The sequence below is a fragment of the Lupinus angustifolius genome, chromosome LG16 (genome assembly GCF_001865875.1).
Source record: "Lupinus angustifolius cultivar Tanjil chromosome LG16, LupAngTanjil_v1.0, whole genome shotgun sequence".
In the NCBI taxonomy this organism is placed as follows: domain Eukaryota; kingdom Viridiplantae; phylum Streptophyta; class Magnoliopsida; order Fabales; family Fabaceae; genus Lupinus; species Lupinus angustifolius.
The window spans coordinates 2,001,649-2,020,942 of NC_032024.1; the positions used below are offsets into that span (position 1 = coordinate 2,001,649).

Here is a 19,294-nt window from a genome sequence, read left to right on the forward strand (position 1 = left end):
GACATTTTTTGTTTGTGAAAAAATAATTATGTAAATGAGTGTAATGTAGTTGGGAAGGAAATGTAATAAAGTGACATATAAATTCATTCATGACTTTTTTATGGTACAATCAATAGTATATTTTTACCTTTTTTTTATAAGAAATTAATCTCTTTCGATGTTTCATTAATGACTTGAGATCATATATTATAATATTTAAATAAAAATGTGAATCGTCAACAATAAACCCAATATCATACAATGTGAAGTATATATGTGTAAGACAAAATAACATAATGGGACAATGTAAGTGATTAGGAAGACATTTCAAAGTAATTTTGAGATCTAGAGATAAGGAAGAAGATAAGAATTTATAGTTACCAGAAAGGGAAATTAGATTTTAAAAAATAGATAAAGACAATAGTATAATATTTACTCACGATGAATGTAAGTATGTAACCATTTATATAAGATTACTACACCAACGACAATCACTAGTAACAAGTGTAATCTAGAAATCGTACACTGTCACAAAGATAAAAGATTTACTCACTTCACTTGTGTGCAACAATTGATAAAGATAAAACCCAGAGAACAGTGCAAAGCAGAGATGAAACTTGAATCAAATTAACCAAAAATAATGTCAATGATTCTTCACAACCAATGGCTATGTCGTCCTATCTCCAAATTCATTTTCTCCAATTTACTTCCCACAACATATGCAGCATTAGTATTACCCCCAAAACATGTCATCACTTGTTCCCTTTTTGTAGTTCATGCCACCAATGCCCCCTTCCCTCCACGTACCTTTTCTTACCATCAATTTCCCTCCTTTATCTTTTCCAATGATACCCTTTTCCCATTTATTGTTAATGTTATTGGTTTGAGTTTTTTGGGCATTCATTTTTTAAAAAAAATCTGTTTTTTATTTGTGGGGTTTGTCTGATATGATTGTTTGGATTGATTTTTGAAGATGGGGTGGAGGAGTTTGTGGAAAATGATTTTGATGAACCTAAAGTTAAAATTTTGAAGCAGAAAGTGGAAGTTCTTGGCATCAGGTTTGAAAACTCTTGTTTGCCTGGGCAGTACTATAACCTCTTCTGTCCAAAGGTATCATTTTTCTTCTTCTAAAACTGCAATCTTATAGAGAACTTATTTGGGTTTGTGGTAACAGATTATGAAAATAAACCTATGAAAATAGCTTACATACATAACTTATGAGTTATGACCTTACTATAAGTTTCTTTTTTAGTTTATTTCAGTAAGCTTATGACATAATGTTCTCTTTAGCTTATTTAAAATAAAATAAAAAAACTATTAAATAAGCACTTAATTAAGTGTTTATCCAAACGTGGCCTTAGTATTTTAAGCGAGGTTCTTAATTTTGTTCTTGATATTATAGTGCAAAGGTGGGGAATTAAAGGAGAGGAGCTTGTCTTTTCACATCGTTCCTGATCGGTAAGCTGCTTCTACTGCTTGCTTTGAGATGTAATGATGAAATGATGATTATGTGTTTTGGAGTGACATGTTCTTGACAAATGGTTGTTGTAGCGAATTTGCAATGTGGAGGTGTTTTCGTGCTAAATGCGGTTGGTGTGGTCGGGTAATGTTACTTGACTACCTAGATTTATGTCTCCTCTCAAACATAAAACTTCTAATGGGTTGACATACTTCTACATGATTGTTTGCTTATAGGTTTTTGCAGATGACAAGGATTTGTACAGTAGGAGTGAGGAGCGCTTAGGATTGGAACCACTTGGTCCTAAGGTATTCAAATTGTTTTTTTTCATTTTCAGTAGCTAATACCATAGTAATAGAATAACTGTGGATTCCTCAGAATGAGTTATCCTCCTCTTTTTGTTGTTAATTGTTATTATATTATAGGTCCTTTGAATCTGAAGTTCTATTATTCTGATGAAGTAGTGAAAATTGGTTATGTTAGTGAAGATTATTGATGAGCACATTGTTCTCTAAGTACAAAGGAGCACTCTTATGAGTATAGAGGTAAATACAGGGTTTGAAATAAGGCTCAGCACTATCGATATCGACCTCTTCCTATATTCAAAGGCCAAATTATAATTTATTAATATAACATACTACTTTTTCTCCTTGTATGGTCCATAAGCACCTAATATAAACTATCTCTGCCAATTTGCTTCACCAGTGGCTTGTTAATTAATTAATTAATATTTCAATATTGGTGGCAAAATAGAGGTATAGGAAGATCGGCGAAATAGAGGTATAGAAAGATTGTCTTATGACTAGTATTGTGGTCTTAGATGCTCCAATATGCAATCAGCTACCAGGTGAAGCTAGTTAATAATTTTGGTACGTCCAAATGAGAGCAAAAGGTGAAGCTACTGTCTTGAATGAGTATAAAACTACAAATATATGCCCTTATCATAGCCAGTTTTCGATGTGTGTCCATGTTGTGTCTATATATTGCAATTTTTAAATGTTAGTCACATTATTTGCTTATGCATTGTTATTCCTTTTTTTCATTATTTTAGCTTATTGCTTACTTTAAGGAGAGACTGATATCAGAGGAAACTCTAAGCAGAAATGCTGTAAGGCAAATGTCTGATAGTAAGGTATTTTACAGTTTGGTATTATGAAACTTTGAAATTTTGTATTATGATTGTAAAATTTGTTCTTATTATTTGCTATAAAAATAGAATCCAGATGAGTAATTGGTTATACTCATATTACTGTTTTCTGATTGGTTATATACCATTTATTTGGGGTGGATATGATATTTTCTGATATTTGGGGAAGATCAAAGTAATTGTTACGAAATGTAGACTGGTAAGTCCCTCAACGTGACCGGGATTGATAGCAAGCATCCGGTCTAAATTACAGATCATGTCCTGAATGGATTTAGAAGCAACCACCTGGTTTTGTATAGAGTTATTGGCATATTTAAGGAAGTTTATGCAAAAAAGAAACACAAGGTTTGACCATTTTAAACAACATAACATAACAATGAGTATTATTTAATCACGGGACAAAAATTTAATTTATTTATATGGAAATAAATTTTCTTTGTAATCTTAGCATCATGAACATAGTGTTTGAAACTGTTAAATTATGAAATAGATATTTCTTAACATGTGTTTGCTCTTGGTAAATTTTAGTTAGAACTTTGAAGTTCTTAACTTCATTGTGCTTGTGAAATTTATGCAGACTGTCATTGCTTTTACTTACAAACAAAACGGGCTGCTTGTTGGTTGCAAGTACAGAACAACGGGGAAAAGATTTTGGCAGGTAATTCTCCAGTTTGAACTTGTTCGGCTGTTGCTTTAAATGTGAGTTATGTCATATATTGTGATTGAAACAATGATACCATAAAAGCTCAGACCCGGTTAAGCAGTCGATTCTTTTACTCTTATGGCAAAAGCTAATAACGTACTAATGTAGATGTGCAAAACCTGTACTCAGCAGAAAGTTATGTACACTTCATTACATTTATAAGTTGTTTTACGCAAATAGTATTCAGCAAACATATATTTTGAAATGATAACAAGCATATTATGTACACTTGATGAAGAAAAGTGACTCAGTGTTGGAGGCATTGATAGAAAGTGGCTGCCGCCTATACTTCTATTTGTATTTTGTAGAAAATGATTAGGGAGATTAATACAAACCTGTATCATAAAATTCTATGAACAACCAATAATCATTCCTTGATTCTATCACTCACCAGCCAGCCCTTAATTTAACCATCTACAGCCGATAAGTCTCATTTTATCAATTGATCAGGGCTAATTGTGTAGAAGGGCTAATTGTGTAGAGATAATGTATAGGGATCAGAGGGTACCATTGTTTTCAGGAACCTTCGGCTGCTTAGCTGCTTGCTTATATACTATTTTAACGCTTATTTTGATATGAAATGTAATTTGATAATATATAACCTGTTGTTCATTAAATGCTAAACATGATGTTCAGGGAAAAGGCACAGAGAAGATACTATATGGGATCGATGACATTAGTGATGCAGCTGAGATTGTCATTGTAAATTCTGCTCACTTATTTTCCCCATCTCTATCACCTTTGATGACAAGTTCCAAATGAAAATTTCAAGGAGAGAGTTTTAGGTATTCTTACATTCTTGTGATGGTAATAGGTTGAGGGGGAAATTGATAAGCTTTCACTTGAAGAGGCTGGCTTCCGAAATTGTGTTAGTGTTCCCGGGGGTGCACCAGGAAAGGTTTCTTCAAAAGATTTGCCACCAATAGAAAAGGTTTGTGCTATTATTATATTTTGTTTCAATAACCTTTCAAGGTTGTTAATGTGCCAGTTTAACAATGCCTTAATGATTCAAACACCAGTGGTTCTTCTTTTTCTTCTTCAAAATCTATCTTCTTATAGCTTTTATGGATAAGATCGTGGTCTTTGGTTCCGAATGAAATGCAAGTGCTCCTTTGCAGTTTTGTCAGTGTATTCATTATAAAATTCCTGAAGTAAGTCATGTTGTGATTTGTGAATCACCCTTTCTCACTTCTTCAGAATCTAGACATAGGTACTACTTGTATGTAAAATTTCGATGAAGTATTGGAATACCGATATTATTTGGTTCTAATTTCTTTCAATCTGCTACGTTAGTTAAAAACGTGATAATGTAAGGATAAATCATTTAGTGTTATGGACACTAACTATTGCTGATAAGATCTCTTTTTTTGGGGGAGGGGGTCTAATATTGTCCATATCATAGAGATTCGACAAAGTTTTACGCTGCAAAGAGGTCTAATATTGAACGACGATAAAAGCAAAATATATTATTCTATTCTCGATTTATTATTTAATCATCTATTTCAACTAAGAGCAGGATACTGCATATCAATACCTGTGGAACTGCAAAGAGTACCTGGATAAGGTACATATATTTGGTGTGTTCCCTTTCAGTTGTCTCTTTCTAGAGCAGAAGTGAACAAATATCCGGTTTCCTCTCTTTTATTTTAGGCGGTTCGTATTGTCCTGGCAACTGATAATGATCCACCAGGTCAAGCTTTAGCGAAGGAGCTGGCCCGGCGCCTAGGCCAAGAAAGGTTATACATGCAGTCATTTATTTTTCATGTTTTAATGAATGACCAAAGTCTGTAAAAGAAGAACTTGAGACTTCAGTTAGCATACTGTTTGTTTCATCGGTAGCTTGAGCGTAAAACGAAAACTCGGTAAACAACACAGGGATAGCAACAATACCATCTACGTAACACACATTAGATTTAAGTTTCATGCCTGCATTGTAGTTTCAATCATGAAATAACTTCCCAATTTTAACAAACCTGTCCATATACTATTAAATTCATCAACATTGCATGTTAATATGACTCTAATATAATGATTGTAAGAGTTTATTAGATTTGAGGACAAGTCATGCATTCTGTTTTATTCACTGCACTTGTGGCTTGTGGACTAGAATGCTCACATTTTTATTGCTTTTACTTATAGAGTTTATGCATCATCCATCGTTGATTTGTATTACTTTTGTTTAAGAGTCAATGATAATTAACATATGAACGGTGAATGATTCGCTGACAGTGTAAAAAACACTTACACTGTCGGTGTATACATATTATGTCATTACTTATATATTGCACCACATACCTCATATTTACTTACCCATTTTCTCTTTTTTGTTGATATCAGGTGTTGGCAAGTACACTGGCCAAAGAAAGATGAGTTCACCTCTTTCAAAGATGCAAATGAGGTATAACTCTGGATTTTCATATTTGACCTTTTTTTATGATTCTTTCATATAACAATTTGTTTTGGAACTCAAGCAAATGGTCAACTTCCTATGTATGCTAGGTTGATAATTTCTTCCCTATGTAAAAATTTAGTTCTTTAATGGCTTTTAGAGCTTCTAAGAAAATGAACTTGTCAGCGCTAAATTACAACAACAACTAAGCCTTTATCCTACTAGGTGAGGTCAACTACATAGATCGAATGATGCCATAATTGAGCACTTGTCAGAGCTCAATTAACGCTTTTATTTTTTGCCTTTCAAATGCAAAATATGATCTTCATTAAATAATTATTCAATTGTGGTATATTATTGTAGGTTCTAAAATACATGGGAGCTGATGCTTTGAAGAGAATAGTTGAAAAAGCAGAGCCATTTACAATTGCAAACTAGCTAATTCCATGAAAGCATATGAAAATGGATATTAGATTTAGGAATATAAATCATCATGGTTGTATAGTATGGTGGATATTTCACATTCTTGTGTAAACAACAACAACTCTTAGATGATATGGATTCAACTCTTTGAGCATGGCCTTCAGAATAACATTTTTTTGCAAGTCACATGTTGGTTAATGATTCTGCATTTAATTATATTTTTTTTTGGTACTACCAAGGGTATCCCCTTACTTTTTTGGGTAATGAACTAATCCCTTTCGGAGTTTGTGATTGTCTCTCTTAACAAGTGTCGCTCCCAGGAATCGAAACCTCGACCTTAGAATCCAATAGGGCCTTATACTACTAGATCAACGCATTGTTGGTTGTGTTTACTTATATGTTATGAAGTGGTTGATTTCTTTATAGAATTATGTAAAATTGTATTTTTAAGAGAAAATGCAGTTTGGGTTGAGCTATACTATGTGTCCTTCATTATATAATTACTATGAGAAATGTTATGTTTGATGAATACTAGGATAAGACTTATGCTATAAAATATTAAAACTAGAAATGATTCCATGTACTGTGAATGTTGCATAATGACGGAATATATTATACAAGATAGAATTAAAAATGAGTGTATTAACAAGAAAGTGAGAGTATCTCCTATTATAAAAGAGATGATTGAATTAATTGACTTACTTCATATTACAGAAATTTAATAAATTCATAATTTAACATTTTCCCATAAAATGTCATAAGTTAAAAACAAATAATATATGTTTTATGCTTTAATTGAAATAGTAGTACAAATAAATTTTAAACTTGATTAAACAACAAAGTTTTATTTTAATATAAGTCAACAAATAATCACAATAATAATATAATTATAAATAAGTTAAAATGATGTGTTAATATTTTTAAAAATTGATTAAATTAATTGAGTAACACCTGTCTAACTAATTGAGTAATTGGTTTTATGTTCAAACCGATTGAATTGAATCAATTCATTAGAAGAACGACTTAGATCAGTTAGACGTTGATTTCCTGATCAGACTTATTATGCCGACTAATCCTAGCCCAATTTAATAAGTATCATCTAAATAATTTTAGAGTACAATATCTATGCAATGTCAATGTAAATATTTATTTATATTCAGTATTATTAAGAGAAGAGTAAATAATTATTAAAAATGAATGGTGAATGATAGAATTATAATGTATAAAACTATAAAACTCTTACAAGTACATATATTTTTTACTAAAGTCCCTTTACCCATATATATATATATATATATATATTATATATATGAAAAGCGCCTCACCAAAATCAATTTCATAGAATTAGGGTTCTTTCAAAAAATGAAGTTTGTAAACGTCAAAGCATGCACTTTATAATAATCTAATTCAATTCCAAAGAAAAAGGTATTTTCATAATTAAAATATGAAAAATGCAAAAAAGATTTAAAAGGGAAAACGAAAAGAGATTTACTTAAACCCTCTTCTCTTATTCTTCATCTTCCTTCAATAATGGAAAAACCCTCTTGACACAAAAACACAGTCATTGGAACAACGAAGAAGAAGAAGAAGAAGCATTGTTCAATCACTTCATTCTTTCTCAGAACATGCGTCTTCGTTATTCTCACACTCTGATTCTACTTCACAACTTTCCTTCAAAACTCATCACTATGTCCACTCAAACTTCCTTCAATCCCACTCCTCTCAAAAAGTGTCTCTCATCTCAAAGGAACCGTTTTTACACTCGTAAACCTTTATCCACTGTGTTTTGTTCCAAACCCATTTCCCAAAATGATTCTTTACCTCTCAAAACAAATGGGTATTCTCGTAGTTATACTTCAAATGTTACTGTCCCTAGGCCAGGTAACTATACCTTCTATTCTCTTTTATTTGAAATGAGTGCTTAAGGGTATGTTTGTTTTAAGGGTTTTTTTCCTGCAAAAAAAGTGATTTTTTTATATGGGAGAATCAGGTTTGCGCATTTCCTTGGTTGGGTTTTTGAGAAATTCAGAAGCTTCAAAGAAAGCTGAAATGAGAAGCTTATCCTTTTCAGCTTCACAAAATATTACTCTCGATATTGGAAATAAAAGTACTTTGGGCATGTTTATTTAAGCTTTTTTCTCCACAAGAAAGTGATTATTTGGATAAAAAATATACAGTTATAGGTATTGTGGTTGGGCTTTTAAAAAAGAATCAGAAGCTGCAAAAAAACACTGAAATTCAGTTTTTCTTTTTGAGAAGCTATCCTTTTCAGCTTATCAAAAAATCACTTCTGTAGAACCACTATTTTTACATTTGTTTGGTTGGGTTTATTTTAAAAAAAAAGTCAGAAGCTTAGAAAAAAACTGATTTCTGCTTGTTTAAGACACTGTCTTTTTCCTCTTTTCAAAAAACCGCTTTTGCCAAAATTACTTGTGTAGAATCACCCTCTTCAAGCCTAAACAAACTGGCCCAAAATTTGTTTCATGTTACTAACTTTTTGTGTAACTGGTTTGTTTTGCTAAAGTTCATTTGGAGAACCCGAATGAGGCTAAGGTGGAGATGCAATTCGAGCTTTTGAAGAAGAAGTTGAAGGCTATTGGAATTGATACAGCTATATGCGTACCAGGGCAATACAGCCACTTGCTTTGTCCAAATGTATTTCCCCCTTTACTTTCTTCAAAGTTAAATGCTTTTTGAACAATAGAAACTTTTCAAGTAAATAATGTGTTTGGTCAAGTGGAACTGGCTTGAGTCCCTTAAGAATGTGATTGTAGGTTCCATTTCGGAATTCATTGGTATGAGGGAAATACATTGTTAGGAGGTGTCCTTTGCCCTGACAAGAGAGAAATTTTTCAAGTAGAAGTTATGAACTGTAGTGTTTTTATACATTGGATAGTACTGCTATTCTATTAGTGTTTCTCCCCAAACCATTGTTTAACCTCACAATCTGACCTAGGCTCAGTTAGTGTGGCTGTCAGTTGTGGGCTCTGCTCTGAAAAATCTAGACTTCCCCTCTAACTGGAAGGCTTCAACTATAGTGTGCTATAAATCCATTCCTGTGAAGACTTCAAAACATTATTGCTTGGTCAAGTTTCGGGTTTGGAATTGTGTGAAGATTTAATTTCGATACGTTGACTTATAGTAATTATTTAAAGGTGAAACTTTAGCTGAGCCAAGGAGGTATATTATGATGTTAAAAATGACAATCCCCTATTTACCAAACAAAACATTGAATGGAGGTGTTTATTATGTATTTTAAACCAAGGCATCTAACATAGGTGCTCTATTAGTTGTTGAGTTTCTTTTTCCTGCTTTATTTAAGTCTTGTTTTAGTATCCTTTTTATTTGGGGTAGTAGGACTTCACAATGAGAGAGTGGTGCATTCCAATGAGTTTTGAACTTTTTTATTCTTTTATGGTCAGTTTTGTATTTATTTTTTAATTTTAATTTAATTCATCTTTTGTGTTTTAGTGCCAAGGGGGTGACTCAATAGAAAAGTCCTTATCTCTTTTCATTGAAAACGACGGGTCTGTTGCTCATCATTTTTTTCATAACTTTATCTAATATTTTATTTGTTATAGGATCATTCTTCTACTTTGTTTAATTTAAGCAATTTTGTGAGTTTTAGGGGGTCTGCTGTGTGGGTGTGCCATCGTGGAACGTGTGGATGGAAAGGCAGTACACAGGTTAGATATATTTCACTTGAAAGCATGTCAAGTCCTGCTTAACACAGGTCGATGTGTTAATCAGTTCATTTTCCCTCCTTCTATTGTAGGCCTTTGCTGGTAGCAGACCACTTCCTATAAAAAAGAGTAAACCAGTTAAGAAAACGAGAGAAATTACAGAGGAGGAGTTGCAGCTAGAACCGCTTTGCAATGAGGTCATTAAATTTTACTCTACCTAATTTTGCCCTTGTTCTTTAGGAACTTATGATGTGCTATACTATTTAACTTGTGCAAGCATTCCTCATTAGAAAAGTCTGTTGTCCACGGCTTAATACGTTATTATTAACAATTGAATATAACTTTCTTTTCCCTATTTCAGCTGCTCGCATATTTTGCAGAGCGCTTGATTTCGAAGGAGACTTTGCAAAGAAATGCTGTCATGCAGAGAAAATATTACGACCAGGTATACTTAACCATTAAATTTACGAGGTTAGTTTGAGTGATATAGAAAATCACACTTATGATAACAAAGATCTATTTAGTAAACAAGGTAAGTCTGTTGATACTTGATAATGTTATTGAGACAAAACAGATTGAGCATATACTTTTTTTCAAATGATAAAAAAATAGGAATACGATATTCTGAGTAGTATAAATATCTATCCTCCATGTACTAATAGGTCCTCCTTTCCTCCTCCCGATTTGGTTTCTTTCATTGAAAGAAAGATCAAATAGAAAAACGTTCGAGGATGGTCTTGGTTTTACTAGGAAATGCTCCATGGCATAATTTTGGTTTTAAAAATACGAAATTTACTTTTTAATATTCACTTGAAACAATATAGCCTTCTACCCATTGTTGACTTTAGCTAGGATTGTCAGTGACTTTTTATTTACTTCACAAGTGACTGATCAGTGTTGATAATTGTTTCTGTTCCATACGTTTGCTAGATTGTTATTGCATTCACATATCATCATAATGGCGCGCTTATTAGTTGCAAGTATCGAGACATCGACAAGAAGTTTTGGCAGGTATAAGCAATTGCTGATGCTGTATATAGTTAATTTGAGTGTTAAAATTATACCGAGAATCAATTATTGCGGCTTTATGCTCGTATCATACCTTTCTGATTTTATAACTCTTACATCTTCCCCAATTATCCTTTTATTTCAGGAAGCGGACACTAAAAAGATATTTTATGGATTGGATGACATAGAGGGAGAAAGTGATATTATCATTGTATGCATGTTTCTGTTTGTAGAAATTATGCATAGGTTGATGTCTTGCTTTAGGCTTATTATATTTATTTTATACTGTAGGTTGAAGGTGAAATGGACAAGCTGGCAATGGAAGAAGCTGGTTTCCGCAATTGTGTGAGTGTTCCCGATGGTGCACCACCAGCAGTCTCCACAAAGGAGTTGCCACCTGAGGAGCAGGTCTGTTTTTTGCTTAATATGCTGGATCTGCACTAGTGTCTGTGTATAAATATATATCAGATAATGATTCAGTGATGAGCTTTCATTCTCAATTATCTATTGTCAGTCTTTATCATGGTTCCGTATATAATGTTAGGATCTGATGCTCTTTAATCATTCTGTAAAGCTAGGACACAAAGTATCAATATCTGTGGAACTGCAAAGATCAATTAACGCAGGTCTGTAGTTGCTTCCTATCTTTTGGATGTACAGAAGTAAAAAGCATTTATCAACTTTCATTATTTGTTTCTTGTTTATGATAGGCATCTCGGATCATACTCGCCACTGATGGGGATCAACCTGGTCAAGCCTTGGCTGAGGAGCTTGCACGTCGCCTTGGGAAAGAAAGGTTAAGATGTTTTGTCTTGATTTATTACATACATAAACTCTCATTGATATCTACTTAAAAAAATGCTGAGCAGTCACAGTTACAATTTGCAGATGATGCCATTTTTTGATTGTCAGAATTAGGACTATTATCATTTTTTAGTTTTTACGTGTGGTGTATTCCATTGTATTCTGGTCATTAATTTTTGAAAGAAACGATAGGCTAAGACTTTGTGGGGATAGACTGTTTTTGAGTTGCTTTTGTGTGTTTGGTTCAAAAGAATTGCTTGTTCTAGTAAGATAAAGGATGCTCCCCTATAAATCTTTTATGTGGTAGGGTTGTTTGTTTTTGGCATTCTTTTTATTGTCTACATATTTTTCCAAATTTTAATTATTACATAAGACAGAGTGGATGTTTTCACCATTCTATGGCCGTTGTTTATTTATTTTTTTCATTTTTAGATCAAGTTTTGGGACGATTTGTTTTCATCTTTTTACATGTGTTTTATATTCTCTGTTGATAATGTTTTTCTGTTACATTGAAGAACAACCTTTTTATCTTTTGTGCTTGCAGATGCTGGCGGGTAAGGTGGCCTAAAAAACGGGGGGATGTTAATTGCAAAGATGCAAATGAGGTCAGATATTGATATGCATGCACCAACTCCCTTTTATCTTCTCCATTTCTTCCTCCAAAAGTAAACATATAAATAAAAAAAGAAGATAATGATGCACATGTTAAAGATGCGTGTAAGAAAGAACCGTGTTTGGTATTGTCTGCTTTCCCTCTCTTTAACCCCCTTGATGTTTTACATGCATGGTCTGTGAATTTATTATTTATCCGTATTCGGCATTTTATTGCTAAGGTATACCATTGGAAGGTTAAAGGGAAAATTCGACCAACGTACAGAGTTGGAATTATGCACTTCCCTTTCTGGTGCATACCATTCATGTTGGTCTAGCGTTTGTGGCTCTATTAACATCTAGTGTAGTCTGTTTTCCTCCTTTTGTGGTTTGTTTATTTAAACTTCTGCAGAGCCATTTAAAGAAGCTTGTATATAATTTTGCTATATCATAACTGCACCTAGGGATGACAATAAAAACCGAACCCGTGGGTACCCGCCCGAACCGAACCCGAATTTAACGGGGAAAACCTGATGTGATTGGGTTCGGGTTTTACCCGGGTTTAAATTTCGGGTTCGGGTTTGGTATAGCAAAGACCCTAACCCGAACCCGCCCCGAAGTAAGGTAATTCAATTTAAAATTGAAATTTCTATCATTTGCCGATTGTTTTTAATTTCTAATTTTACTTTACATACTATTGGATCTTCAAACATAAAATAAATGAAATAATACAAGAGAAAATAGAAATGTTAGAGAAAAATTACACGAAAATAATATCATATTTTCCTTAATACTTTATCATTTTCCAACCCGCCCCGTTGCCATTCCTAACTGCACCAACCTTATATTTGCAGGTTCTCATGTATTTGGGCCCTCAGGCACTCAAGGAAGTGATTGAGAATGCAGAATTATATCCTATAAGTGGACTGTTTAACTTCAGAGATTACTTTGATGAAATTGATGCCTATTATCATCAAACTTTAGGATATGAACTTGGTGTTCCAACTGGATGGAAAAATCTGAATGAGTTATACAATGTAAGGGCAGTTCAATACATTTCTATATGTTTGCAATATGGTCTTAACATTTTGTTTTTGTTTATTTGTCTTTCTAATATGGTTCTAACAATCTGTGGCATATTGGATCATATGTTGTACCTTAACTCATAATGTGCATATTTTAAGTGCCTTGCTTGTTTCTGGCATACCATCTTGAACACTTGTTGAAGGAATCATATACATCAACAATCAAGATTTAATTCCCCTAGGTGGGGTCAGCTAAATTGACCGAAAGATGCCATATTGAAGGAATTATGTATTTAAAATATTAAACTGTCAAGAAACTTATGTCTTTGATTCTAGATCATATTCTTAAATACACTCTTGAGTCTTGACTGCTTCATATCGGTGAATCCTTGGATCTACAAACAAAATTGACAAGCCTTGTCCCACCAGATGGGGATTCGGTGACTTGAATATTCTTCCAATATTTTAAAAAAGTATTTGTCCTTGTGCATGTGATAATAATAGAGCTTCTATTTTGATGTGACTGGATATGGAGATATCATTTTTTCTCTAATTGAGTTACTTTTATCAGGTTGTTCCTGGAGAATTGACAATAGTAACCGGTGTTCCCAATTCGGGGAAGAGTGAGTGGATTGATGCTCTAATTTGCAATCTTAATCGAGATGCTGGCTGGACATTTGCACTATGTTCCATGGAGAACAAGGTGAAATTATTCATTCTTGACTTCCAAAATGAAGTACTTTATTCATCACATAAAGTTTGTCTCACTTGGTGAGGTTTTCTGTATAGATCAAAATCAAATGGCACCATTGTGTTCTATAAAAACTTCATCACAAGTACGGAAACGGCTAAACCTTTCGGAAAAGAAAAGCATACCATTTGGAAAACTTCTTCATATTAACCATTGAAATGTATGTTTAGGAAAGCATAGCCATTCAGTCTAACTAGAGAAGTACAACCTTCATCAGAATGGTTGGAGGCTTGTCCACAATCATGACCATCACATGTCCCCGTAAATTTATCTGTTGGTAGGATCTGTAGAAGATATGAATAAAAAATATTAAACCTAAGTATAATTCCATATGCTTTTATATATAAATATTTTTAGGCAAAAATCTAACATATTTACTGGAACAAAACCTTTACACATGGGGATGAGGTAGTGTGAAGTTAAACAACATCAATTATTGTTGAATCCCAACCCCCTCCTATCCAATCGATATAGCATTTCCCTATGATTACAAGATAATAACTCTATTAACACTAAATTTCATCAGTTCAACCTATATTCCTCAAAAAAAGTTTATCACTGCACTAATGCAGTTCTTAGGTAATCTGGTTCGGGTATTTGCTTCTAACGCAATCTCTGTTATTAGATCATGAACAAAGCGTCTTCTGTCAAGTGGTCAAGTTTGTTAAATACCACCCCTATTTTTTCACTAAAAAACTGTAAAAGGTAAAGTTGGTTCAGGCTTTGCCCACACTTCAAGCTGTTATTGAAAATAAAATAAAAATTACCTTTTCGTTCTTTCGCCTTGTTTTTGGAGGTTGTCTTGTCCTATATACTTATATATATCTTGAGTCAGCAGTTCAGTCATCACATAATATCTTTCGAGATGAGTATTGGGTGTATTAGGATTACCGTTTCAGCATTGACTAATCCTTGTAATCTGCATTGATCTGTTCCATGGCGGGTTGCTGTAGGTTGAAACATGTTAAATTGTGTGCCAATTTCTCTTCTTACCTTTCCCCTGTGCGTCTAGTTACAACATATGTATTATGCAAATCGTAATTGCTTTTGATTACAATTATTTTTCAATCATATCCTGACTTTCTTGTTGGATTTATGCATTTGGCTGATTTTTTTTACTGCCCTAAAGGTTAGGGAACATGCTCGAAAACTATTGGAGAAACACATCAAGAAGCCTTTCTTTGAAGCACGGTAAGCTTCATTGTAATTATGTTTTGTACTATTGGTCAACTTTTGTCAGGTCTTTCATGTTTTGCTTTATTGTTGTTGCTGAAATTTGTTACATTTGCCGTTGTTTTGAAGTTAGTTACCATCCATTTCATGGTCCATGGAACTTGTACTGTATTCTGGAGGATTTGGTTATACCTTCTCTATTTGATAATAGACATAGTTAGCTTGTTTAGTTGTTAGTCAGTTAGTTGAGCTAACATCTGTTAGTTTAGTATCAATACTCAGCGCAACCTTGTAATCATTTCGAGATTAAGAAATAGAAATTACAGTTGTAAAGCTTTCTTTATTTTCTCTTCTACTCTGTTTATCTCTTTATCTGATTTTGTTAATATTTAAAATATCCTAACAGCAAAAGACCAATTGTTTATCTCATTGATATTATATGTAGTTTCACTAGATCTGGGGAAGTGTCGTATATTTTATTCGAATGTGCTACAGTAGCTGATGTGACTCAACCTTTTTCCTTGTCCATAAGAGCCTACTTTTATAATCCTTGACATAGATATAGTTAAAATGATTACATGTTTTATTGGTGGTTTGAACAGTACATCCTGGAACCATCTCTGCCACCCGCTTATTTCTAATTTATTTAAACTTTGGAATATGCAACCATCAATTAATATTTATACTGGCATCAATTAAGAACTTAATCTCTATTTTTTTCACATCAACTGCAGTGTTTCTATGCTGGGATTTTCAAGAATTTTCTCTTTATTTTCATCTGTATCATGTTGTATATTCTGTTCATATCCAATTTCATTATTAGAGTTTTAAATATAATGTTTTGCATTGCTTTGAAGTAGAAGCATACTAATTAGTGTCTTGTTGTTTCTTGTATACAATGGGAAATTGGGTATGTCAAGAGTCCATGTGAAGGCCAATGGGACATGGGGGAAAAGGGGAGTTGAAAACTTATACTTTTCGTAGTTATTAGGACTATGGGCGATATTATACCTATGGTTTGGTGTTTATTATGATGGCAATATTCAATAATTACTTGATAATTTTGTATTTTCCCGTAAATTAATAGTGAGATTACCTTGGTGTTATAGTTTTTATTCTAGTAGGAGCAGCATTAATTTTCACATTTGGGATTATTATGTACTTTAGTCATCACATTTGATGAATTACTGTCATTTATTGTTGAGTGATTGCCCCTATTCTCCTTATTCTAATTCATAAACTTGCAACTTTGCTTTGTTATTACGCTGAAACACTTAGTTCAGGAAGTGCTTGATCATGTTCTGTAATTGCAATTGTTGTCAGTGTTCTTGTCTATAATTATTTGATTATTTGTGTTGACTTGTTTATCTAATGATAGTTACGGCGAAAATGTTGAACGGATGAGTGTGGAGGAATTCCAACAGGGAAAGATCTGGTTAAACGATAATTTTCATCTCATTAGGTAAGTCCATTACAAGGAAGACAACTTGTTATGATGACATACCATATTCTAACACTTTTAGATTGCATTGAGGGACAATTTAACTGTTTATCCATGGTTGGATTGCCTTTCCCCCATGCCTCTTGAGCTTGACTAGTGTTATCGTTTTCACATTTGTCGATTTGAATTGGTTCCGTGTATTGCTGTAGAGAAGTGATGCATTACATGGTTACTACGTTGTTGTTTTTTCTCTACTGGTAATAGTAAGCGAAAACCTTTTTTAATTAATTAGAAATCAATTAGTAGCGGGATAGAAATGAAGCAGGCAGTACTGATAAAATTGTCAGTGCATCTTGCTCAATATTGCGTACCAAGGTTTCAAATTGTGTTTTCAAGTCTCATCAAGTTATTCTTCTGATTATTTGATCTGTGCCAATTTTAGCTCATACCTTAGCCTTTGATGTTTGTACAGAAATGATTGAACAAGGCTCATCACATGAGCCTTTTGATCTTGCCTTTATATTTGGATCATTTCAAAATTGCTTGAATTTGGCATTGCTCGGTGAGTAGAATGTCTAATATCTGTCTGCCACATACTGATAATCGACTACTTGATCGTTAACATTAGGTGTGAAGATGATTCCCTTCCAAATGTAAAGTGGGTCCTTGACCTTGCAAAAGCAGCTGTACTAAGGCATGGGGTGCGTGGACTTGTAATTGATCCTTATAACGAGCTTGACCATCAACGACCTTCAAACCAGTAATTTTCCTAAAAGCGCTCATTCTACACTTGGATTTTGTTTTGCCTTCATATTTGACTTAGTTTCATATGTTACTTTGGTCATTCTTCCTGTTGCTTGCTGGAATTAGTTTTCTCTAGAGGTACAGTGTATTACTGATTTATGTTAATTTATTTATCTCGATGTGCAGGACTGAAACCGAATATGTGAGTCAGATGCTTACCTTAATCAAACGTTTTGCCCAACATCATGGATGCCATGTTTGGTTTGTAGCGCATCCCAGGCAGGTTGGTAACAAACAACTTTAGTTTCATTTCATTTTTTGCAATTTTACTTATTCTGATATTCTCACTTCTCATTTGATAGCTGCAAAATTGGGTTGGGGGTCCTCCTAATCTCTATGACATAAGCGGAAGCGCACACTTCATAAATAAGTGTGACAACGGAATTGTTATTCATCGTAATCGGAATCCTGATGCTGGGCCTATTGATCAAGTACAGGTGAGTGTTTTGTACCATCATTGTACGCGTTCAAGTCATTTTGTATTATACTAAATAAGATAAATATATACTTTTCTCCATTTGCTTCAGGTTTGTGTTCGAAAGGTACGGAATAAGGTTGCTGGGACAATAGGTGAAGCTATATTGTTGTATAACAGGTAAGAAGACTCTTACCCTGGATTATTATGCTGCCATGCATTTGCCATACATGGAGTACATGATCAAGGATTATTGGATTTAACTATAATACATCGGCAGTGTAAAAGGTTTTTACATTATCCACCAATCATGCATATAATGACGAATGATTGGTCGTTAATGTAAAAAAATTATACCGACGGTGCATCAAAATTAAAGTCTTTTTTATTTGACCCTTTTCTTAACTCCTAAACCAATCATGCATGTTTGTTTTGAGCAAATATCATTTTCCTTTTTCTATTAGGCATAAGTGTTTGTTTAACTTATTATCTTTGACAGAGTAACTGGTGAGTTCATGCCAGCTGATAATGACATGAAAGCTTGATAACAAGAGAACTTGAGGATGTTCCTATCTAACCATGGCTATGGAGTTATTATTACTTGAGGTGCCAGAGAGATGAAGAATGTGTTCACATGGGTTGTGAAATTTGAGTGTATTATATCATATTTTGGCTTCATTATTTGAAGATCTTTGTATTCTTTTGGATCTACTTCTATAGGTGTTACAATTTAGTTTAAATTTGCATTACTGAATTTTATTCCTTGTATATATATAGAGATTTTTTTTTGTAATATCCCTTCCATCTCAATTATGAACACTAGTTATTTTTTCCTCAAGGATGTTACCAATTGTGTTTATCTTTAGTTAGAATGGATTTGAATGTTCATTTGTTTCAATATTAGTATTTACTCTTTTTACCTACTTTTCTTAATTTTTGTAAATTAAGTAAAGTTGAGTTATAATTAGGAATTGATGTAACAATGACTACCGTTTATTCTTCTAATCAACCATCATTTATATTTAATTAAATATAAGTAATATAAATGAATGTCGTATATAAAACTTTACAGTAACATTGCCATGTTAGTAGAACGCAACTCACAAAGCAACAAATGCAAGATCCTTCCTAGTCACATGAATCAATGATGCCACACTGGAATTTGATATTATTGTCTGCAATAATTTGACAGAGTGAAATATTATTAAGAAATATATGGCTGGAAATATTAAAATATTATTGTCTTAAACCAAATAATTTCCATATCTACCAAATTGGAAGCTTCTCTACATGGACAAATATACCACATGTCATGTTTTGTCACTTTGTTGTTAGTCAATTAAGCAAAAGATGCTACAAGTCACAACTACAAGACCAAGTCAAGAGTAACCCTTACTTAAATCTGATCTTCTTTAAGCATTAAAATAAAGTGATTCTTACGCATAATTTATTGTCATTTGACAACAATAAGCTACAACGTTTCATCAAACACATCATGA

The 19,294-nt window shown here is 33.2% G+C and overlaps 2 protein-coding genes and 1 long non-coding RNA gene across 3 annotated transcripts; 2 read left to right on the forward strand and 1 right to left on the reverse strand.

The window, feature by feature from the left end:
* Positions 541 to 6,256, forward strand: LOC109329468 (primase homolog protein-like). Its single transcript, XM_019563150.1, has 13 exons — positions 541 to 782; positions 953 to 1,089; positions 1,382 to 1,437; positions 1,531 to 1,582; positions 1,675 to 1,746; positions 2,490 to 2,570; positions 3,163 to 3,243; positions 3,925 to 3,990; positions 4,103 to 4,219; positions 4,805 to 4,852; positions 4,939 to 5,024; positions 5,626 to 5,686; positions 6,041 to 6,256. Exons 1-13 carry the CDS (start codon positions 620 to 622, stop codon positions 6,113 to 6,115), a joined length of 1,095 nt encoding a protein of 364 aa, XP_019418695.1. The 5' UTR covers positions 541 to 619; the 3' UTR covers positions 6,116 to 6,256.
* On the forward strand, positions 7,568 to 18,633 carry LOC109329465 (twinkle homolog protein, chloroplastic/mitochondrial-like). The gene is made up of 21 exons (XM_019563145.1): positions 7,568 to 7,981; positions 8,625 to 8,755; positions 9,572 to 9,627; positions 9,729 to 9,786; positions 9,876 to 9,980; positions 10,145 to 10,228; positions 10,714 to 10,794; positions 10,937 to 11,002; positions 11,083 to 11,199; positions 11,370 to 11,417; positions 11,502 to 11,587; positions 12,140 to 12,200; positions 13,041 to 13,223; positions 13,783 to 13,914; positions 15,092 to 15,153; positions 16,514 to 16,597; positions 17,205 to 17,336; positions 17,507 to 17,603; positions 17,683 to 17,817; positions 17,908 to 17,975; positions 18,295 to 18,633. Exons 1-21 carry the CDS (start codon positions 7,726 to 7,728, stop codon positions 18,338 to 18,340), a joined length of 2,088 nt encoding a protein of 695 aa, XP_019418690.1. The 5' UTR covers positions 7,568 to 7,725; the 3' UTR covers positions 18,341 to 18,633.
* Positions 12,576 to 13,118, reverse strand: LOC109329474. Its single transcript, XR_002105538.1, has 2 exons — positions 13,024 to 13,118; positions 12,576 to 12,646 (listed from the first exon to the last, which is right to left on the reverse strand). It is a non-coding gene; the product is annotated as an uncharacterized LOC109329474 (long non-coding RNA).